The sequence below is a fragment of the Pelodiscus sinensis genome, chromosome 19 (genome assembly GCF_049634645.1).
Source record: "Pelodiscus sinensis isolate JC-2024 chromosome 19, ASM4963464v1, whole genome shotgun sequence".
Classification (NCBI taxonomy): Eukaryota; Metazoa; Chordata; order Testudines; family Trionychidae; genus Pelodiscus; species Pelodiscus sinensis.
Genome location: NC_134729.1, coordinates 30604826 through 30629149, shown reverse-complemented (window position 1 = coordinate 30629149; position 24324 = coordinate 30604826). Strand labels below are relative to the sequence as shown.

General features: G+C 49.7%; 1 protein-coding gene across 4 annotated transcripts in view; it reads right to left on the bottom strand.

The window, feature by feature from the left end:
- CPAMD8 (C3 and PZP like alpha-2-macroglobulin domain containing 8) overlaps positions 1–24324 on the bottom strand; it is a 171509-nt gene that overhangs the window by 100791 nt on the left and 46394 nt on the right. For all 4 annotated transcript variants that reach the window (XR_012896754.1, XM_075903346.1, XM_075903344.1 and 1 more), the window contains exons 10-14: positions 23068–23176; positions 17346–17573; positions 16998–17168; positions 16350–16478; positions 2676–2865 (exon numbers count right to left, since the gene is read on the bottom strand). Coding sequence is in view for 3 of the 4 variants with exons in the window: in XM_075903346.1 (XP_075759461.1) it covers positions 2676–2865; positions 16350–16478; positions 16998–17168; positions 17346–17573; positions 23068–23176 (827 nt within the window). In the remaining variant the exon portion in view is untranslated. The remainder of the gene's footprint in view (positions 1–2675; positions 2866–16349; positions 16479–16997; positions 17169–17345; positions 17574–23067; positions 23177–24324) is intronic.

Genomic DNA, 24324 nt, shown 5'->3' with positions numbered 1-24324 from the left:
TAGAGCAATTAGGGCAGCACAGCAGGGGCAATATAAATCAGAGAGGCTTTGAAAGAAAGTTTTATGATTGTCTAATTTTGAGAGTCATGCATGTTGTTCTCAACTAGGTCCCCTACATTCATTGTGCTTGCCTGTAACCCCCATCCCGTCAACACAAGCAATAGACTGTTGTTAAGAAATCATGTGTTTTTATTGAGGGTACACAGTAGGCACAGAAAAGGAGTCCAGGGTGGGAGCTTTGGGGATGGGATTAAAATTGTGAGAAGGATAGCTTTTGCTTCGTGATGCATCCCTAGGGTTTAAGTGTGAAGCTGCCCTGGACTCCCTTACACATTCTAGGGAGAGGAGGCTTTGGAACTCAGTGAGGAGGGAACGTTGGCACGCAAGAGCTGGAAGGGGTGCCTCTGCATGTACGCATCCTGGAAAACCGCCATGTGGCCCATGGACAACAATCCCTCCTGGTGCCTCACTTCCCATTTGCTACCCGCTCCCCTTTCCTACACTCTGCGAGCATCTCCTCTAGCAGTGTATTCTTCACTTGCTTACGCACTGCTTGTGGCCAAGGGAGTGCACAGCAGGCAAACTGCTGTTCCCACTGTAAGGAAAAGTGAAGGGCAGACTTTACGGGAGACACATTGTAGAGTGTAAAGCCTAATCTGGTAGAATAAAAGGAAGGTCTAGGAACAAAGGGAAAAAGAATAAATATCACAGGGATGGGTTATATACAAGGCCACAGTTATGCTTTTAGGTGACCACTCTGCAGGAGGTACACCTTAGACTTCTTAGTTTGGCAGCAAGCGTGGCAGGTGGGCAGGAGAGAGGGGGCAGGAGGTCTGGGCATGATGGCAGGGCAGGGGCAGGGGCTCATGTGGTGTCCATGTGTCCGGCATCCCCCCCCCCCCCCCGTTGCTGGGAGAATGCTACTTTCCCATCCTGCAGGAGTGGGTGGGCAGGGTAGTGGAGACAAGCATTTCGGGCATAGTGGTAGGGGCTCAATCCATGCTTGATTGGGGATGAGCAAATGGAGGCTTATTGCAGATGCATCAGCTAATAGCCTTCCCTGCTATCTTGCAATGCGAGTTATCAGTTTTCCCCAAACCACACACAGTGATAGGGAACAGATGCTGATTGAATGTGGTCAGAAACCTGGACCTTATGCTGCACTGCTTTATAGTGCAGAGACACCCAATCACTTACTGCTGGCTTGGCATGGAACGTGTAGAGGACAGAACTAGGCAGCCTCCCCAGAAACCTTATGAGAAGGATGAAAGAGTTCCTCTATGAGAGCTATATGAAGATGTGCAGAGAGGATTCCCACTCCATCGCCAGTCACATTAACAAGCTGTTCCAGGGACCCCTTGATGTGCAGGCACAATGGCCCCCACAGATCACACCTAATTGCATTGATTTACTTTTAGCAAGATAAAAAAAATGTGAAGTCACATAAGTGCCCTCTCCAGGGTCAGTGCTCAACTGTGAGATGTCCTGGGAGGAGTCTTCAAGGCTATAGAAAGTTCTTGGTTTTCGGTGACCCAGGTGCCCTGCTCGCTTGCTGACCATTCTCCTCCTCCACAATGCTGTACTCCAGGCTGTTGCTCGAGTCTGCCTGAGTGTCTTGGGAAGAATCCACAGACTGGCTAGGGAAGCTGGTCAGGTTCCCCACAGGGATCCCATGAAGCTTCTCGTAGAAGCAGTATATTTGTGGCAATGCTCCAGACTGTCCAGTTACATTTCCTCTGTCTTTTGGGTACAACTGCCTCTGCTCTTTTATTTTCACTCAGCTTTGCTGAGCATCCTTGGCTCCTCTCTCCTCTGTGCCCTTTGCAATCTTGGCATCTGCATTTCTTCTGCTGCTTCTTAGTTCTGCGAGAACAGAGTCCTCTCCCCACACAGCAATGAGGTCCAGAATCTCCTGCATGCTGGTGCTCATCTGCAACCCTAGGAACTCATGGAGCTCATGGAACATGAACTCATTGAACTCATAGTCAGCTGTACTGCTCAGTTGTGTTGCCTGCTCTGAGTTCTGCTCACCACACTGAGCACACAGTAAATGAAATTCAAATTTTCCTGGGGCTTTTCTTGTTCACCTGGAGAGCAGTAGAGTTCAAATTCATCGTCACAGCAGTCATTGCTGAGTACTGTGGGACACCTCCTGGAGGCCAAGAACGTTGACTTTCACAGTGCTGTATCAGCACTACTGGAAAGTCGGCCATGCAAGATCAACTTAGTGGTTACTCCTTGTCAAAGCAGAAGTACAGAAATCAACTTTAACAGCTCTTAAAGTCGATGGACTGGACTTGGTAGTATGGACTTATTGTTTAAAAAAATCAGTCTAATGCAGCTTAGTTCAACCTAAACTCTCACTTTAGACCTGGTCTGAGTGATCCATCCCCTGCTGTCCACTCCCAGCTTTTGGAAGGTACAAGTTTAGTATGCTGAGAAGAGGAGGTTACTCACCTTTAGCAGTAACTGACATTCGTCAAGATGAGTGCATAAAATGTGCATAAAATGTAATGTTCACCCGTCTACACGTCATTCTTGCCCTTTAACATGTGCAAGGAATAGCTAAGGGCTTGACAATAAGCCAGTTTGTCTTCAGTAAGAAGGAAGCCTCCACTCTAGATAAAGAAGAGGATCAGCATTTTTTTTGCTAGGTTAAGAATTTAGCTACTGACCTGTTCCTTGGAAATGAGTGATGTGGATGTTCTTATCGAATGGGGACATGGCTCTTTTGCTCCTTTGCTGTGTCATGTTACCAGGCTGCAGCCCTGAAAGGACAATATTACCTCGCGATGCAACTTCGTAATGCAGAGTGAAATTACATGGACACGTAGACTTCACTGCAATCTGGGCCTCCTCTCCCACCTGGGCAAAGAGACACAGCAGACAGGGGTCAGGTTTACCCTTCTACCTGTAAAATACAAAACTGCATTTGGGGATGAGCAGGCAGAAGACATGGACCACATCCCAAAGTGCTCACATGCTGACGAGACTATTAGAGTCACACTGAACAGTTTGGTGTATTCCCCCTAATGGCAAAGGAAGACCTATGTGCAACACTGTTTCCGGAGAGTATAACAGGAGGATGAGATGGAGAAGCTATATGGCTTAGTGGAAGGAATAAAGGAATCTCCGGAGTCCTGAGAGGTAAGCCCTTTAGTACAGAGCATCTGTCAGAACAGGTTGAATTTTAGACATCATTTTATGTGGTTCGGGAGCTCAGCTCAAAAGACATATAGGGTATGTCTACACTACCCCGCTAGTTCGAACTAGCGGGGTAGTGTAGACATACCCATAGTGACAAATGATCACAATTTGTTCACTGAACGATTCCCCGCAACATCTCTCCAGAGATGGCTCCATTACCTGTCGTATTGGACTACTTATTGCACCTTAAACAGTCGCAACTCTCTATCAGCTCCATTAAAGTACACTTGATAGTTTTATAAAATTCCATACAAAAATTGATGATACTACAATATTTTCACATCCAATTATGAAACAGTTCATGAAAGGCCTACAAGCGTTATACACTGATGTAACCCCTCCACATCAACCCTGGGATTTACATTTAGTGCGAAACACCCTTACAGAACCCCCATTTGAACCATTGGCTACATGATCACTCCTCCGCTTGTCACAAACAACTGCATTCCTAGTGTGGGGAGGAGAGATGGCTGCCCTAATGGCAGATCCACCATATACTTCCTTCTTCAAAGATAAGGTGTCTCTAATGCACCCATCCCAAGTTCCTCCCCAAGGTGCGCTCATCTTTTCACATCAATCAGACTATTCTCCTACCTGTACTCTTTCCCAAGCCTCATGCCAGTACCTTTGAGGAACCTCTGTGTACATACCCTCGATGTACACAGAGCACTTTCCTTTTACCTCCATAGAACAACCTTTAAGAGCTTCACCCACACTGTTTATTTCTATAGCAGAACACAACAAAGGACAGCAGATATCCTCTCAAAAGCTATCACACTGGATTTCCAACTGCATCAGAATTCATTACTGTCATATCCAGTTGTCAGCACCTATGTTAGTACAGGCCCATTCCACCAGGGCAATAGCCGTGTCAGTTGCCTACCTCTGCAAGGTCCCCATCATGGACATATGTGCTCTGGCCACATGGACACATTATGCACTTTTGCAGGGACCTCTCTCCTCCACCATAGTGGCCAAGTTCATATTGTCTAAGGCGTACTTACCAGATCCAAGTCCCTTCCTCCATAGGACGTATTGCTTTGCAGTTATCCCTGTGAGTGAAAGTATCCATCCTTCAGATGAAAGGCAGCAAACCAGTCTCCCTTCTGGAGGGAAGGGAGGATAGACGCTAAAGTGACCATCCAGAATTTTGCTTTCTTTACAAATGAGTTTAGGTTCCTTAGGTCTAGAATGGCAAGACTTGGGGACTTTTGGACTTGGGGATAAGGAAATGGCAAGAGTAAAATCCCCTTCCTCTGAACTCCTCTGGAACTGGTTTGACTGCCTTCAGCTGCAGAAGCAAGGACACTTCTTGCCTCAACAGACACTCATGAGAGGGGTCCCTGAAGAGGGATGGGGAAGGAGAGTGGGCGGGAGGGAGGGAAAGGAAGGGAATGACGTAACCTCTTCATATTTGGTCTAAAACCCACTGATCAGAAGTAATCAAGGACCAGGCCTGGTAGAAAAGGGAAAGTCAGCAACCAAAAGGAGGCAATGGGGCAAAAACTGTCACACTGTCCTCAGGTGTACCCTCAAAATGAGGACTTAGGCTGCTGGTTGAAAGGTAAGGCAGACCCTCTTTCCGAGCCTGATCTTGAACCCCTGCAACTGCTTCTATTATTGCCATTACAGGCATTGTTTCTTCCCCTCTTTTTGCCCGTCAGGGATGAACCTTTGTCTTGGTCTTGGGGCTGACTTGGAGGTGAGTGGCCTCCTCTGTGGTGCCTGAGTATGAATCCACAAAGACTTTAGGGTAGCCCTAGAATCTTTGAGGCTATGCAGCCTCAAGTCCATCTGGTCCGAGAAGAGGCCAGACCCTTCAAATGGTAGGTCCTGCCGGGTGTTCTGGACCTCAGGAGGGATACTCAATAACTGCAGCAGGCGTTCCTCCTCATCCCTACACCCATGGCCATTGTACAGGCGGCTGAGTCTGCAGCATCCAATGCCGCTTGCAGCATTGTACATGCAGCTTGCAGCACTGTCCTACCCAACTCTGCTACGGCACCATACGCTTGTCTTGAGTCTTGGGGGAGACAATCCTTAAATTTATCCATGGCCCAGCATGTGTTGTAGGCATATCTACTCAGCATCGCCTGCTGACCGGTAATGTGGAGTTGCAGGCCTCCCATAGCATAGGCCTTTTTCTGCAGCAAATCAAGCGTTCTGGGCTCCTGAGACTTGGGCATGGGTCCCAGAGGTCCTTGGCACCACCAATGAACCCAGGAGAGGGTGTGTGAAGAGGTGCCAATGCCCCATTTGAGGGATAAAGTAGCACCTCTCAACCCCCTTTTGCATGGGGGGGAATAGAGGTAGGCATCTGCCAGAAGGTTTTGGATATCAGCTCTGAGGTGAACAGGATGAAGTTTAATAAAGACAAATGCAAAGTGCTCCACTTAGGAAGGAACAATCAGTTTCACACTTACAGAATGAGAAGCGACTGTCTAGGAAGGAGCATGGCGGAAAGGGATCTAGGGGTTATAGTGGACCACAAGTTGAATATGAGTCAGCAGTGTGATGCTGTTGCAAAAAAACCAAACATGATTCTGGGATGCATTAACAGGTGTGTTATGAGCAAGACACGAGAAGTCATTCTTCCACTCTACTCTGCGCTAGTTAGGCCTCAGTTGGAGTACCGTGTCCAGTTCTGGGCACCGCATTCAAGAAGGATGTGGAGAAATTGGAGAGGGTCCAGAGAAGAGCAACAAGAATGATTAAAGGTCTAGAGAACATGACCTATGAAGGAAGGCTGAAAGAATTGGGTTTGTTTAGTTTGGAAAAGAGAAGACTGAGGGGGGACATGATAGCTGTTTTCAGGTATCTAAAAGGTTGTCATAAGGAGGAGGAAGAAAACTTGTTCATCTTGGCCTCTGGGGATAGAACAAGAAGCAACGGGCTTAAACTGCAACAAGGGAGGTTTAGGTTGGACATTAGGAAAAAGTTCCTAACAGTCAGGGTAGTCAAACACCGGAATAAATTGCCCAGGGAGGTTGTGGAATCTCCATCTCTGGAGATATTTAAGAGTAGGTTAGATAAATGTCTATCAGGGATGGTCTAGACAGTATTTGGTCCTGCAATGAGGGCAGGGGACTGGACTCAATGACCTCTCGAGGTCCCTTCCATCCTAGTATTCTATGATTCTATCTTATCAATTGTTTTAAGTGGGAGCTCCACTCTACCCAGGGTGTTTGCCGTGAGGATGTCGACCGCTGAATTGAACTCCTCCAGGACTTCCTCTGCCTGCACTCCCAAGTTGGCCGCCAGCCTTCTAAGCATGTCCTGGTGGGCCTTGGTGTCCATAGACAGAAGTGGCAGGACAGGATCTGTCAAAGCCTTGTCATGCAAGGAGGATGATGACTCCCTGACTCCCAGATGTTCCTCTGCTAGCTGTTCATGGGGTATGGCAGAAGGGGCATCCTGAACTGGCACCCATGTCACCGCCAAAGGCATGGGGCCCTCCCCTTCCACTAAAGGTCTCACCATGTCCTTACTGCAGGACAGGGCTGGCTCTGAAGTGGGGGCTCTTGGGAGAGGGGTGGCGTTGCCACTGGGGCTTCAGTGTCGAGGCCTATGTCTGGAGTAGGAACAGTGCCGAGACCTAGACTTATATGAAATGTCTTAGAATGCACCAACTCCACTTCTGAGTCCCAAGAATAATCAGATGCTGACCACGGTGGTGCCAGTGATCTATGCGCTTATTGGTGCTGGGCCATGGTTGCAGGTTTCCCTCTGTGAACAGGGCCCAGTGCTGGCAGGGGCTGTGCCATAGTCACAGTGGGAAGTAACTGGTCCTGAGGCAGTAACTTATACAGTGCCATGGGGACACCATAAAGCAGTACCAGGGGCGCAGACTGGAAACTCCCTCCTTGTGCCACCAAAGCCCCAGTGCTGCTAGGACCAGTGGTGGTAAGTGCTGCAGTGCCGGAGCTCCTGGTGCTTCAGGGCTAAGCATGGCTGCCAGCAGCGGTCCCCGCGAGTGTCCTGGTGCTGATTACATGACCGGTGGCGGCTCTGATGGTGCCGGGCTCAAGTGGGGGCTTGGTGCCACTTGGGGCACCTCAGGCTGTGCCGGGGTCAGTGCCTGGGGTTCTGGACCTACTGATGCAGTGCCGAGGCCTCCGCATGCAGGGACGAGATCAGCTCAATGAACGCCCGTGCCATGTCAAATATCAGTTGCCAGACTTCTTCGATTACCACCTCCGGCACTGGACACTCCCTCCATGTAGGACTCCGCTGGTGCCTTGCTGGTCCTGGCACCTCCTGGTGCGTCGTCAAAGCTGAGTGTCCCTCCTTTGTGGCGGCACCTCTCCAGAGATCTCCCTCTGTGATTTCTCTCTCCTCGGGGCCAGGGATTGTGAGCGGTACTTTGAGGACTTTGAAGAGGTGGTTAGTGCCATTGAGGTCTCCCGCACCGAGGCTAGTGCGCTTTGCTCTGGTACTGGCAGTTGCAAAGTGGACTCCAAGAGAATGAGCTTGAGCCTAGAGTCTCTTTCTCATTTTGTCCTTGGCTTGAAACTTGCAAATGTGGCAATTGTCTGTATGACGGCCATGCCCAGGCACTTTAGACAAGAGTCATGTGGATTGTCACAGGGCATGGGCTTCAAGCACTTTGCACACGACTTTAACCCCTGTGGCCTGGGCATCCCCTCCCCAGCTGGGGAGAGGCTAAAGGGAGTAAACTCCCTTCTCTTATCTAAACTATTGATACTGTCTAAACTAACAACTAACGACATGAAAGACAAAAGAACAACTATGTACATGCACTAAAGGTTGGGACTAATGATGTAGTCAGTGCTCCAGCTACCGTCATGGGCGGTAAGAAGGAACTGAAGAGGTGGAGGGCCAGAAGGGGTATATATGCGCTGATATAGCGGCACCACTCCAGGAGGTCCCGAGCTGGGCACTGCTAAGGGTAAAAAGCTCTGGAATCTGTGCATGCATCATGCACACACCTAATCAGAATGAACACAAGCAAGCACTGGAAGAAGTTCATTTATGATGTTTACTCTAGGAGTCACATCAAACAGACATGAGTAGTGCTTCCTTTTCCCAAGCAGACAGGCTTGGTACCTGCAAGAAGTTTCAGAGAAGCTCATTTGTTTCCTGCGCTGTCTCTGCTCTTCAAGTATGTGGACAAGAGCAAGCTGTTTCCAGAGCTACTGCCTTACATGAATTCTTTTGAGGGACAGAGTTCTTTGAGGGTTGGTCCTATCACCAATGCCATGTACCATAGGATAGGTCAGTTTCAGGCAATATCTTTTCAAGATCTGGGAGTCACTGACTTGTCACTGACTGATGGTGTCTTCTATGGGTCAGAGGAGCACTTATCAGCAGTACAACCTTCCTGTGTTTGGGATTTGGGAAACAACTAATACATATTATTGTATGGCCACATTTACCCACACACAGCACCCTCTCCAGCTCCCAGCCTCCCTTTTCACCCATTTAGCATTCAATATTATGTCAGTCAATTAATTTGACATAAAGCTTCTTCTAGGATGAGAGTAAAAAAAATCAGTGGCCCAGGGAAGTGAAAAGCTACCAAATGGTTAAATGCAGTAAAAATGTAGAAGGGTCCAGAGAGAAGAGACTTGTAATATTAAATATTTGAGGCATTTAGAGTTCCCAAGAGCAAAATGATGAAACTGTTCATGAAAAAAATATGTAGCTAATTGGAACACCCAGTAAGAACTGGCAGAGTTGAAGAAATGGTTCCCACATCATCTGGTCACACAATTCTCAGCTTTCCCACAGCAGAATTAGTTTTAATTAGGTTATAAGAACAATGTGTTCAGATTAACAGTGTATAATCCCCTTTCTATACCTCAGAAATCTTGTAAACGATTATTAGCCATTAAACTGCCATGAAATCATAAAACCCCCTTATTTGAGTACACTGTCTCAAGTTCAATCTACAAGGCCTGCTGTTAATATAGTAGCAGATCTGATATATGGACTACCAGATCCCAAAGTGCTTTACAAAGATATAAAAACCCATCACTGACATAAAACTTCTTCTAGGGTGGAGAGCAGCACTTAAACAGTGATCAGCACAACAAATATTCTGGCTATGGACAAATCTAGGATGCATGTCATGAAAACTTTTAGATATAGAAGAGAAACTCTGTTTTTATGGTCTCCTCCAAAAAAGTCACTGTCCTGTCCAAGGCCCGGTCTACACTAGCACTTGAAATAAAATGTAGCCACCTATGGTTGATTTATTAAATTATGCATTCACATTACCATGCCTGTTGCATTGCCCTTAGAGGCCACTGAAGTCAATTTTTGTACATCTACTTTCCACCAGGAATAATGTTATTCCCAACCTTGCATGGTCACAGTTATGCTAGTGTAGATGCAGCTTGTTGGAAATTTAGCACTATTGGCCTCTAGGAGGCCTCTTGCAGCTGTCTGTTTTGACCACTCTGGCCAGCACTTCCACCTCTCTTATTCTCCTGGTGAGCTCAAAAAGCCCTGGAAACAGCAGAATAGCCTGTCCCATGTGGCCAGCATTGCGAGCCCATTGCGAGTGAGCAGCAGCGTGGCACACATGGACATAAGTTCTAACATTCCATCGAACTCTGCAACAACTGGAAGTACTTCTGCGCCCATGGGTCCCAGTTCCCAGGGGCGCAGAATAGTACCAGCCTGGAGTGTCCAACCTCACAAAGCTCAGAACCAGCAAGAGAGACACCAAGATTTATGGCAGGATCGCAAGCTGCCTCAGGCAAAAGGATATTCCAGGGACGCCCAGCAGTACAGAGTGAAAATAAAGGAATTGTGCCAGTCATACCATAAGGCAAAGGAGGAGAGCAGATGCTCTGGGTCAGCACCTCAAATGTGCTGCTTCAATGAGCAGCTGGATGCCATTCTGGGAGGGGGCCCAGCCAGCTCTCCCAAGTGGTTGTTGAGTTTGGCCAACATGCCTGGCATTAGCCTGCAGGACAGGGGGGTGGCAGAGAGGCAGGAGGAGGAGTAGATTAGCCAGCCACTGATGCCTGAGAGCCAGGAGCTCACCATGATGCTAGAGCTGGTCCACCCCTCCCAGGATGTCTCCCAATCCATCACCGATCCTGGGGAGGGCATGTTCGGTGAGTTCACAAACTTCTTCTGACTACAAGTAGATTAAGGCAATGGGGTGTGAGGTGCAGCAAGCTCTTTGTCCACATAGCACAGGGGTGCAAAACAGCTTGTTAATGCATCCGCAGATGGAGTGGGAGTCTTGTCTGCACGGCTCCAGGAAGCTCTCACATAGAAACTCTTTGATCCTTCTCAAGATTTTGGGAGAGGCCAGCCTTATGCTGTGCTTCACAGAAGGACACCTTCCCATGCCAAGTTACTAGTAAGTGGTCTGGCATCACTGAACCACAAAGCAGTGCAGGATAAGGCTCAAGTTTATGGCCACAGTCAGTCATACGCTCCTGATCACTCGCTGTGATTTGGAGAAGACTGATATCTCACATAGCAACCTGGAGGGAGGAGGAGGGGAACCTATTAAGCACTCTCTCTGGGAAGCCACATGTGCCATACACACCCCTGGCCCCACTGTGCGCAAGAAAAAAAGCAGTGTCCCCAGGAGGCCATGTGTGCCACACACCACGGGAATCTGATCTGCTCCATCCTCTCCCTTCTGCCCACAGGCTTCTGCTTTGGATGGGAATGTAGCAGTGTTCCCAGAAGGCCCCATGTGCTAGACATGGCAGGAAGCACCATCTGCACCACCCTCCCTCCTGCCTCCAGGCTCCTCGCCTGGCAGGCTCCTTACCATGCCTGCCTGACTCTGGACTGTTTGTGTCCCAATGCTCTCCTGAAACATCTGGGCACCTGCTGTAAAGTGCCCTCTCTAAAGCAAACATTTGACTTTGCATAGAACACGTCTCCATTGTCTGTCGAGTGACCTTTGGTATTCCCTAAGGGCATAGGCGTGCGCAGCACATTTCATTAGGGTGTGCACCCAAAGAATGTTTTTAAAATGCACTTTGACCCCCCCATTAGCCACACTCCTGACCCCTGTTAACTACGCCTCTGACCCCCATTAGCCACGCCCCTGGAGGTAACCCTCCCAGGGCAAGATGGGCACATGACCAAAAGTAAAAAGTGTTATGTGACCCCAGATTCCCACCATCCTCCTACCAATAGGGATTAGTTTGGCCCCCACCAACCCCGCCCCCATGCAACTATCCTGCAATTTCATTAAGCCAATGTGTGTGACATTAATGCAGGGGTGGAGAGGCTCAGGGGGGGATGGAACTGTTCCCTCTAAGAGTTTCCTCCCATGAGCGGAATGAATTTTGTGTTGTGCACCAGTACTGAGTTCATGTGGCTTGTTTGGATGTGTCATTGTGGCACCCAAGTTACTAATAAATATCTACCTTTCCCCTCTGCTGTCACGTCTCCTCCCCTTGCTCCATCTACTCCCCTGGTGCCTGCTGCCCCCCAACCCCTCACCCTCCTCTGCTCTCCTGACTCCTGCCCTTCTCACTGCCCTCAGCCCTCCTGCGACCTGCCCCCCTCCACCAGCCCTTCTCCCCCCTGTGCCCACTCCTCCAGTAGCCCCACTCTGATCATGTGAGCTACCCCTCCTCATCCCCTCTCTTAACACCTCCCTCGCCTCTCTCCTCGGATGCTGTTCCCTCCCCTGCAGGTGTCTGCCCTTCTGCTTCACCCCCAGAATCCCCTGGCACCTGCACCTTCCCTTACTCCTGCACCCTCCTGGTGCCTCCCCCTTCCCTCACTGCCTCTTCCTCCTTTGCCCTTTTTTCCCTGATGCCCATCCCCTCACCACCCTCTGCCCCCGTTCCGCTCATTCCCCTGTGCCCTCACACATTACTTGCTCCAACCCAACCTTCCTCATGCCTTCAAATACAGATCACAGCTGGAGGATTCTCTGCATCTTGGGGTCTTCAAAGTATTTGAAGGCTTCAATATCAGAGACATAGGTGAGAGGATTATTCTGGGTGGGGTGGGTGAGATTCTGTGGCCTGCACTGTGCAGGGGGTCAGACTAGATGATCATAATGGTCCCTTCTGACCTTAAAGTCTATGAGTCTATGAGTCTATGCGTCTATGCCTACCCCGTCTGTCAAGACTTCTCCCACTCCAATCCCCAATTCTGTTCCCCTCTCCTCTCCTCGCATCACCCTGTCTCCCCTCCCACTGACACCTCCCCTCCTGCCCTTTCCCTCATTGTCTGCAGTGCACTTGGCCCCCTGCCATTTGTCTCTTGGTGCCTTCCCCTTTCTTCCCCTTCCCCTCCCCACAAGCCCCCCAAACTCCCTTCCTCTACCTCTCCCCCCAAGCCCCTTCCCCAGCCCCTCCGCCGCTACACAACCCCCCCAAGCCTCTTCCCCAGCCCCTCCGCCGCTACGCAACCCCCCCAAGCCTCTTCCCCAGCCCCTCCGCCGCTACGCAACCCCCCCAAGCCTCTTCCCCAGCCCCTCCGCCGCTACGCAACCCCCCCAAGCCCCTTCCCCAGCCCCTCCGCCGCTACGCAACCCCCCCAAGCCCCTTCCCCAGCCCCTCCGCCGCTACGCAACCCCCCCAAGCCCCTTCCCCAGCCCCTCCGCCGCTACGCAACCCCCCCAAGCCCCTTCCCCAGCCCCTCCGCCGCTACGCAACCCCCCCAAGCCCCTTCCCCAGCCCCTCCGCCGCTACGCAACCCCCCCAAGCCCCTTCCCCAGCCCCTCCGCCGCTACGCAACCCCCCCAAGCCCCTTCCCCAGCCCCTCCGCCGCTACGCAACCCCCCCAAGCCCCTTCCCCAGCCCCTCCGCCGCTACGCAACCCCCCCAAGCCCCTTCCCCAGCCCCTCCGCCGCTACGCAACCCCCCCAAGCCCCTTCCCCAGCCCCTCCGCCGCTACGCAACCCCCCCAAGCCCCTTCCCCAGCCCCTCCGCCGCTACGCAACCCCCCCAAGCCCCTTCCCCAGCCCCTCCGCCGCTACGCAACCCCCCCAAGCCCCTTCCCCAGCCCCTCCGCCGCTACGCAACCCCCCCAAGCCCCTTCCCCAGCCCCTCCGCCGCTACGCAACCCCCCCAAGCCCCTTCCCCAGCCCCTCCGCCGCTACGCAACCCCCCCAAGCCCCTTCCCCAGCCCCTCTGCCGCTACGCAACCCCCCCAAGCCTCTTCCCCAGCCCCTCCGCCGCTGCGCAACCCCCCCAAGCCTCTTCCCCAGCCCCTCCGCCGCTACGCAACCCCCCCAAGCCCCTTCCCCAGCCCCTCCGCCGCTACGCAACCCCCCCAAGCCTCTTCCCCAACCCCTCCGCCGCTACACAACCCCCCCAAACCCCTTCCCCAGCCCCTCCGCCGCTACACAACCCCCCCAAGCCTCTTCCCCAACCCCTCCGCCGCTACACAACCCCCCCAAGTCTCTTCCCCAGCCCCTCCACTGCTACACAACCCCCCCAAGCCCCTTCCCCAGCCCCTCCGCCACTACACAACCCCCCCAAGTCTCTTCCCCAGCCCCTCCACTGCTACACAACCCCCCCAAGCCTCTTCCCCAGCCCCTCCGCCGCTACACAACCCCCCCAAACCTCTTCCCCAGCCCCTCCGCCGCTACACAACCCCCCCAAGCCTCTTCCCCAGCCCCTCCGCCGCTGCACAACCCCCCCAAGCCTCTTCCCCAGCCCCTCCGCCGCTGCAGAAGCCCCCCAAGCCCCTTCCCCAACCCCCCCAAGCCTCTTCCCCAGCCCCTCCGCCGCTACACAACCCCCCCAAGCCCCTTCCCCAGCCCCTCCGCCGCTACGCAACCCCCCCAAGCCTCTTCCCCAACCCCTCCGCCGCTACACAACCCCCCCAAACCCCTTCCCCAGCCCCTCCGCCGCTACACAACCCCCCCAAGCCTCTTCCCCAACCCCTCCGCCGCTACACAACCCCCCCAAGTCTCTTCCCCAGCCCCTCCACTGCTACACAACCCCCCCAAGCCCCTTCCCCAGCCCCTCCGCCACTACACAACCCCCCCAAGTCTCTTCCCCAGCCCCTCCACTGCTACACAACCCCCCCAAGCCTCTTCCCCAGCCCCTCCGCCGCTACACAACCCCCCCAAACCTCTTCCCCAGCCCCTCCGCCGCTACACAACCCCCCCAAGCCTCTTCCCCAGCCCCTCCGCCGCTGCACAACCCCCCCAAGCCTCTTCCCCAGCCCCTCCGCCGCTGCAGAAGCCCCCCAAGCCCCTTCCCCAACCCCCCCAAGCCTCTTCCCCAACCCCTCCGCCGCTACGCAACCCCCCCAAGCCTCTTCCCCAGCCCCTCCGCCGCTACACAACCCCCCCAAGCCCCTTCCCCAGCCCCTCCGCCGCTACACAACCCCCCCAAGCCCCTTCCCCAGCCCCTCCGCCGCTACGCAACCCCCCCAAGCCTCTTCCCCAGCCCCTCCGCCGCTACGCAACCCCCCCAAGCCCCTTCCCCAGCCCCTCCGCCGCTACACAACCCCCCCAAACCTCTTCCCCAGCCCCTCCGCCGCTACACAACCCCCCCAAGCCTCTTCCCCAGCCCCTCCGCCGCTGCACAACCCCCCCAAGCCTCTTCCCCAGCCCCTCCGCCGCTGCAGAAGCCCCCCAAGCCCCTTCCCCAACCCCCCCAAGCCTCTTCCCCAACCCCTCCGCCGCTACGCAACCCCCCCAAGCCTCTTCCCCAGCCCCTCCGCCGCTACACAACCCCCCCAAGCCCGTTCCCCAGCCCCTCCGCCGCTACACAACCCCCCCAAGCCCCTTCCCCAGCCCCTCCGCCGCTACACAACCCCCCCAAGCCCCTTCCCCAGCCCCTCCGCCGCTACGCAACCCCCCCAAGCCTCTTCCCCAGCCCCTCCGCCGCTACGCAACCCCCCCAAGCCCCTTCCCCAGCCCCTCCGCCGCTGCAGAAGCCCCTTCCCTACATTCCGCGTTGCGGGGTCAGAGTCTGTGCTCAGGCCCCGCAGTCCGAACCTGGAGGCAGCCACGTGGCCTGCCTCTGAGCACTCTGAAAATCCCGGGCATGATGTGATGTCACATCACGCCCGGGCCCCGCCCACCTGCAATGCCGTGCATAGGGAGCAGCAGCTGCCCAGAGCCGTGCACGGGACTGGATGGGCTGGGGCCGGGGCCGCACAGGGCGGCTGGGGCCGCGGACGCACGGGGGGACCAGCAAGGAGGTCCGGGGATCGCTCCGCGCAGAGCCGGGGGAGAGACCCAGCTCCACATAGTGGTGGAGCAGGGCACTGGCTCTGAATTGTAATGCCAGCCAGCACTTCTGGGTTCAGGGGTGCGGGGCCCCCTTAGGCATGGGGCCCGATTTGGCCGAATCGGCCTAAGGCTGGCCCTGTGTGTGGATAACCAGGGCACTAAAAGGCACAAGCACATTGTCTCCTTTTTATCTTGCACAAGGTGGGGAGGAACTAGAGGAATGCTTTATGGGATGCAGCCAACATGAGCCCCTCTAACCATCCGTTGCAGAGTTTTGGACCCAGTGGGCACTGGAAGCATAGCTCAGACTGCAAAGCTACCCACAGTACCTCAAGTCTCTGAGTCAACAGCAGGTTCCTTAATGGGCACATACTACTTTAGACAACATTCGATTCTTTCCCACAGTGAGGAAACAGACTTTTGACTTCTCAAAATTGTGTGACCAGAAATCGACCTTATCTCATAGTGTTGATGTGCCCTAACAGAAAACTGCAAGATGCTCAATTTATTTGCCTTTGGAATAACAGCTGAAGCGATATTGCTAGGATTCGGACTCTTAATTCCAAGGAGATTAGACACTTCCAATCTGGGAAGAAGATGATTAATTCATCCCATTCTGGCTCTAATTCAAATCGATTGGTGTTATTGATTAAAACAAAAATCTTAATATCATTGTCGTTTCTACCATCCACTTCATACAGACATTAGGCTGTGGAGAGCTTGTTTGTGATCTGAGTTCTACAGTCCAGTGGATCTTCATCCACCCCTATACTTTAGGAAACATTCTCAGGGGAAGGTAAAGCAGGCAGCACCATGCAGTAAAGTAGCTCGTAGCTAAAGATAGATCAGTGTCTAAAGAGATGCCTCTTAAGAGCTGCCATGGATACAATAATAGCCTACAGCTCCCAAAGATATCTGGAAATACTTCATTAGGACAAATAGATATGAATGATCCAAGAAATCATCATAATTTAACATGAAACTGTCCTACCTGGAAAGGCTTATCTGGTGCTTGGAGCTGGATATGGCACTTGCTAGGTGAGTACCAACTGCTGATAGATAAGTAATTTGGCAGATATTGGTCCCCGGCAGGTCTCCCATCAATTGCAGTCACTTTGGTCTTAACAAAAATGCATCTGAATGTTATTCACACATAGAAAGCTGAGAACCTGTCCCTCTCTATCACGCAGTCCTTACCACCATTCCCACTCCAAACACTGCCCTTCTCACTGTCTCCTTTGTGATCTTTAAAGTACTATTATAAGACACTCACTTTCTATTGAGATGTTTGATGCATACACTTAATTTTATATACTTAGAGCAGACAGCTCTATCTTATTTATTAATTATTGTTATTATTATTATCAGTTCTATCAGAAGCATGGGGTTGGATAAATATTTACTACAATTCAAAGGTGAAAGTTTAAGTCTGAGCTAAATAGCTTCCCAGTGTCACTAGAGAGACAAGGTAGATGAGGAAATATCTTCTATTGTTGATGAAAGAACAGCTTTCAAACTCACACAGAGCTCATCTTCAGGTCACTGACTGATTTCCCATTTTCAGCACCAATTCACAGTGTGCATGTGACAAGATTAGCTTTTTTAAAGCCCATTAATTCTATAAAGAGTTTTTACCTACCTCCAGCCAGACATACTGGGCAGCTGTAGGAATAGAGGGGATTTCAAACTCCACCAAGCCACTTCTGGATACCAGTTCACTTGTATAAACATTATCCTTTGGCGTTAACTCAGCTTTGATTCGAATTGTGACCCCATCAGCCGGGCTACTGTCAGGGTAAGTGACTTCTACCTGAACAGGCATTTAATTAATAAAACAAGGCATTTAACTTTATTAATAAATCCATACCATTATAAAACTCAACAGCAGATAAGAGTAACATCTCAGCACATGGTGTATAACACATTCAAAATAATTGCCCATATAGGCTATCAACCCCCCTGGTTGTCCCCATATCCCCTACCTTACCTTCCCTTTGTAAGGTAGGCCAGGTTTGAACTGCTTCCTAGTATCCTTGCTGTACTTGATGTCAATTAGCTGTTTCTGAACAGGTGTTGAGTCATCAAAGGTGACCTGCTTGCTCCCATCAGAACTGGTTACAGTGGCCCAAATATTGACCACACCTCGAAAATGCTCTGGGACATCAGCTGGCATCATATCTCTCACACACACATCAAAAACAGCAGAGCCATCGATCTACCAACCAGGCCAGAGAAGAAAAACATTACTCAGGATGTGCAGATAAAAATGTGTTTCTGGTTAAACACAGAATATGGGGCCTGCTTTCTTGGGGGAGCAGTGGGATGAGGTATTCTCTTAGCTTTATTTTAAAGAGTCTTGAGAACAGGAGCACATTCCCTAATAAAAACCACAACTAGCAACAGAGGTTATGTCTACACTACCACCTTAGTTCGAACTAGGGTGGTTAATGTAGGAAACCGAAGATGCAAATGAAGCCTGGGATTTGAATTTCCTGGGCTTCATTTGCATCTTGCCGGGCGCTGCCATTTTTAAATGTCCGCTAGTTCGGACTCCGTGCCTGCGGCTACACGCAGCACGAACTAGGTAGTTCGGATTAGGCTTCCTATTCCGAACTACCGGTACACCTCATTCCACGAAGAGTAACGGTAGTGCGGAATAGGAAGCCTAATCCGAACTACCTAGTTCGTGCCGCGTGTAGCCGCGGGCATGGAGTCCGAACTAGCGGACATTTAAAAATGGCGACACCCGGCAACATGCAAATGAAGCCCGGGAAATTCAAATCCCGGGCTTCATTTGCAACTCTGGTTGCCTACATTAACCACCCTAGTTCAAACTAGGGTGGTAGTGTAGACATACCCAGATTGTATATGTTATAGAATCATAGAATCATAGGACTGGAAGGGACCTCGAGAGGTCATCGAGTCCAACCCCCCGCCCTCAAGGCAGGACCAAGCTCCGTCTAAACCATCCCTGACAGATGTCTATCTAACCTGTTCTTAAATATCTCCAGAGAGGGAGATTCCACCACCTCCCTTGGCAATTTATTCCAATATTTGACCACCCTGACAGTTCGAAATTTTTTCCTAATGTCCAATCTAAACCTCCCTTGCTGCACTTTAAGCCCATTACTCCTTGTCCTGTCCTCAGAAACCAAGAGGAACAAATTTTCTCCTTCCTCCTTGTGACACCCTTTAAGATATTTGAAAACCGCTATCATGTCCCCCCTTAATCTTCTTTTTTCCAAACTAAACAAGCCCAGTTCATGAAACCTGGCTTCATAGGTCATGTTCTCTAGACCTTTAATCATTCTTGTAGCTCTTCTCTGTACCCTTTCCAATTTCTCCACATCTTTCTTGAAATGTGGCGCCCAGAACTGGACACAGTACTCCAGCTGAGGCCTAACTAGTGCAGAGTAGAGCGGCAGAATGACTTCACGAATTTTGCTTACAACACACCTGTTGATACAACCTAAAATCATATTTGCTTTTTTTGCAACAGCATCACACTGTTGACTCATATTCAACTTGTGGTCCACTATGACCCCTCGATCCCTTTCCGCCATGCTCCTTCCTAGACAGTCGCTTCCCATCTTGTATGTATGGAACTGATTGTTCCTTCCTAAGTGGAGCACTTTGCATTTCTCTTTATTAAACCTCATCCTGTTTACCTCTGACCATTTCTCTAACTTGCTAAGGTCATTTTGAATTATGTCCCTATCCTCCAAAGAAGTTGCAACCGCACCCAGTTTGGTATCATCTGCAAACTTAATAAGCGTACTCTCTATCCCAATATCTACATCATCAGTACGGGTCCCAAAACAGACCCTTGCGGAACTCCACTTGTTATCCCTTTCCAGCAGGATTTAGCACCGTTAACAACAACTCTCTGACTACGGTTATCCAGCCAATTATGCACCCACCTTATCGTGGCCCTATCTAAGTTATATTTGCCTAGTTTATCAATAAGAATATCATGCGAGACTGTATCAAATGCCTTACTAAAGTCTAGGGCTACGTCTACACTGGCCCCTTTTCCGGAAGGGGCATGTAAATTTCACGAGTCGTCGTAGGGAAATCCGCGGGGGATTTAAATATCCCCCGCGGCATTTAAATAAAAATGTCCGCCGCTTTTTTCCGGCTTTTAAAAAAGCCGGAAAAGAGCGTCTAGACTGGCCCCGATCCTCCGGAAAAAGTGCCCTTTTCCGGAGGGTCTTATTCCTACTTCAAAGTAGGAATAAGACCCTCCAGAAAAGGGCACTTTTTCCGGAGGATCGGGGCCAGTCTAGACGCTCTTTTCCGGCTTTTTTAAAAGCCGGAAAAAAGCGGCGGACATTTTTATTTAAATGCCGCGGGGGATATTTAAATCCCCCGCGGATTTCCCTACGACGACTCGTGAAATTTACATGCCCCTTCCGGAAAAGGGGCCAGTGTAGACGTAGCCTAGGTGTATGACATCCACCGCTTCTTCATCAATACTCTGGTTTAGCACTGCCTCAAGCCCCATCACCCTCACATAACACAGGTTGCCTCAGGTCACAACCGCCTCCTTCACTCAAACTTCCTCAGATCTCACACCCTCTCCTGCACCCCAATCCCATACCCTGAGCTCCCTTCTGCATGCACCCTAAGTTGATTATCAGGGTTCCCTCTAATTTTTTCCCTCCACAGGCAGAATAAATTTGGTTATGAGGCATGTGTCGCAAAGCAGGTCCTTTTGACCATGGCCTCGCGTGCGCATTGCCCATTCTGCCACACATAGACCCCTCACAGAAAATGTAGGCCGCTGTCACACTCTGAGAAAGCATAACTTGTAAGCACACAATGCAGCTTTCTGTGAACGGAATTTAACCTTGTAGGAATCTAAGAACAGGGAAGTGAGCATGAAAAGACAGAGCACAGCTGCAAGAAATAAATAAGACTCTCTTGACCAGTCCTTGAAGGTAGGCATAGGGAGATAAGACGCAACTGCCATGCACACTGACCATGCCCAGACCCGGCACTGTCCATGGGACCATCATGCGGGCATCATGAAAAATCCTATAGGGCAATTTTGCACACTACCTCATTACCAGCCTATCAGGCCCGGCCAGGGAACAGACCCTAATAAGGTACCGGATATCAGGTTATGTTATAAAACTCCCTCGACCCCTTTGTTCAGCGAGGTTCTGAGTGCTGAGGGCACTTGTCTTTTTTGTCCGGCTGAAGGATTGATCACCCTGAAGCTACCTCCTCACCCTTCGAGTCAAAGATAGGGGTGCGCGAGTCCTGAGCATGCTCCGAGTTCCAGTGTGTCTTTATGCTGTTATTGCTGGATTTGTAAGTATTGCTTAAATATATTAGTTATTGGTTTAATTAATAGTTGAAACATGTTTATTTCACTGTGTAATTCTGTAGAGTGTAACTGAGTTCTATTAACCATACTGTGTAAATTGTATAATCTTGTGTTGTGTAGTGGTGTTGTATTTAGGCCAAGTATAAGTGTTAGAAATAGAAACCCAGGAGTTGTTAAGTTGTAAAGATAGATTTATGTAAAGGTAGATTTACTCCACCAGCTGCCCTAAAATAACCATAGAGGGGCTGGCTGTGGACAGAGTTTATATTATCATTATATTGGCTTTGTTTTTGTATTTTTGCTTGCATGCTGCGCTGCTTTGAGCGAATTAGAGATGGTGATTTAATAGAATCGAATTATAATCACAAAGTTTGTAATCAGTTAAGTGCAGTTTGGTTCAGTTTTCCCCTCCTGTAAAAGCATTGGGCAATTGCTAGTTTAAAAAACCATTTGCTGGTCAGATTCCCATCAGCACTCTACCCCTGGCCACACTCCCACGAGCATCTTGCTCCTGCCTCCTCCCTCCTGGTCAGTCACCTACCCCCAGCTTGGGGTTTTTTTGGAGGGGTTGTTTTTTTGCATCTCACTTGTGTGGCTTCCACTGACTTTTCTGTGGATCAGTGACCCCTGCATCAAAACAGGTTCCCCGCCCCTCTCATAAATAAAGACAATGCTGAAAAATTTTGTGTGTGACATAGTATTTTATTTCAAAATGAAGCCTGGCCAACAAGCCCCCAATTGGGGCCAAGCCCCCATCTGACTGCAGCATCATAACACTGCTGCACCTCCCCAGACTCCAAATCTGAGCCTATCATACACTGGAACTCCCCTGTCCTGAGTCTCTCACATCCCCAAACTCCTGCACCCCCACATTCTCAGTCTTGTGCCACAACATTCCTGCACCATCCATACGCTGCAAATCTGTGTCCTGAGCCCAACATACTCTCAACCTCCCTGCCCTGAGCCCCTCACACACTCCAACCCAAACTCCTGCACCCTCACATCCACAAGCCTGTGGCTTGCTCAACATCCCAACCCTTCACCTGACCCCAATACTTCCCAGCCTGGAGCTCCCTCCCCAAGCCAGCATCCCCTTCTCCACCTCCTCCTGCACCCAAATTCCCTGCCAGAGCTTGCACTTCTTACCCTTTCCCACACCTAAATCCCTCATTCCCACCCCAGAGCTCGCACCTCCTGTCTCAACCCACTGTTGGGGATAGTAAGTGATGGAGAGGAGGGGAGCAGAGAGGGACCTCAAGGAAGGCGTGGGGTTTTGGGGAAGGGATTGGGTAGATTTTGGCTTCTCCTGACATTTAAAAAATGATCTTGGGTGTAAAAAGGTTGGAGATCACTGCTCTAGATATACCAGATCTACCACTTCCCCCCGTCCACAAAGCTTGTTACTCTGTCAAAGAAAGCTAGTAGGTTAGTAGATGGGCAGCTAGTGAGCAAGGATTCCACCAACACTAGGACCCACCAATACTGATTGGAGGGGAGAAATGGAAAATATGGGACCATCTGAGTATTCTAGAATGAATTTCATCAGATCCTGGTAACTTGAAGATATCTGATTTGATTAAGTAATTTTAAACTTTAGGGCTACATCTACACTGGCATGAATTTCCAAAAATGCTTTTAACTGAAAAGTTTTCCGTTAAAAGCATTTTCGGAAAAGTGCGTCTAGATTGGCAGGATGCTTTTCCGGAAAAGCACTTTTTGCGGAAAAGCATCCGTGGCCAATCTAGACGCAGTTTTCCGCAAAAAAGCCCCGATCGCCATTTTCGCGATCGGGGCTTTTTTTGCAGAAAACAGTACTATGCTATCTACACTGGCCCTTTTGGGCAAAAGTCTTTCGGAAAAAGACTTTTGCCCGAATGGGAGCAGCATAGTTTTTCCAGAAAAGCACTGATGATTTTACAATAGATCGTCAGTGCTTTTCCGGAAATTCAAGCGGCCAGTGTAGACAGCTGGCAAGTTTTTCCGGAAAAGCTGCTGATTTTCCGGAAAAACTTGCCAGTCTAGACACAGCCCTTCTGTCTCTATATTAACTTCTGATCCCATCCCATTTTCACTTGCATTTATTATGTTTGGCATCCAATCACCACCAACCTTCTTGGTAAAAACTGAAACAAAGTAGTAATTAATCACCTCTACCATTTCCAAATTCTGTTATTGTTTTTCCCTCTTCGTCGAGTAAGGGTCTTACCCTGTCCTTGGTCTTCCTCTTGCTTCTAATATTTTCTTGTTAGTGTTTTTATGCTCTAGTATTTTTAGCATGTGTAGTTTAGGTGACACATTTAGACTCTGATATTGATATTGACATCTATTGGCACAGATCAGAAATTCCTATTGAAGCTGATTTAATGGTCCCACTCACCTCTATGGTTTTGAGGACTGGGTGTCCCACTTCATGCCTGTAGTACCCTACTCCATTTATAGTCATGTTGACAGTTAGCTTTCCTGTCACTGGTTTCCCAAATGTGTATCTGAAATAGGATAAGCAAGAAAATGAAAAACTCAGACTGGATCCTCTCCATTTCCTTGATTAACCCCATGCTTGACCCACAGGTTGTCATACCCAGAACTCAGAAAATAAAAGCCACCACAAGAAGCTATTTCTAAATGACAACTGTTAATATCTCAGTGAAAGCTTTTACATGAAAAATTGGCAAACAGTTGATCTAAACTAGACTGAAAACAGAAAGATCCCGTCTCTACCTCTGCTGGCTTTTGTACACAGAAGCATCCAGACTAACAGGGACCAGCTGACTTGAAAGTCAGATTAATCTCAAGCTCCATCTGTTTTAGGGTATTTTTTTAACTCAGCACAATCTTCTTCTAATTCCTATATTTTCCTTTTTTTCTGTTGAAAATAAGCATGTAGACTCTGCCACAATATAAACATTTCATGTTCATTCTGCGAGGAATGGGCAATTACTTTTAAAAGTTTCAGTGGAAACAGTTCCCTTTAAAATTTAAATACCAGCATTTATCTTACATTCAGACACAGGAGTCATATGCCAGCACAATGAAAAGAACCCGAAAGTAAAACTGAGCTGTCTACGTGCACTATCCAAGACAGTGAAATGCAAAAAAAATAAACAAACTACAGAAATGATTGAAAGTGCATTCAGTGCATCCTTTCACATTTAAATTATTATAATCAAGATGAAGACCTGTTTCCCTACTGTGCAACTTTTAACTTGAAAAGGTATCCATTTAATAGAAAAGTGCATCTGGGCTTAGCTAAAATTTTTCCTTCTTTGAGCAATAAGGTCTACAGATTTGTAGATAATTCTATTCTACCTTTCTAAATTACAGATGACTCAAAGAAAGGATATTTTAAGTAGGCAGAGAAAAATGTTCCTATCTTCATTGTGCTAAACACCATAGATTCGTTACAATGGTATTTTTCACAGCTATGCCAGAGTAGGCAGCAGGATCATCTTTTAAATATGGACTATCAACATTAAGTATATTATATACTGCATGTTCTCCTGGACTGTAAGGCAAGAAGGAGACTTCTGCTGAAAAAGGGCATTGGCTAAAGACATGATGTTCAATATGTACTCTTTGGTGAAGTTTTGGTCACATGGCTGCCTGGCAGATCTCATGACAAGAGATATGACTCTTA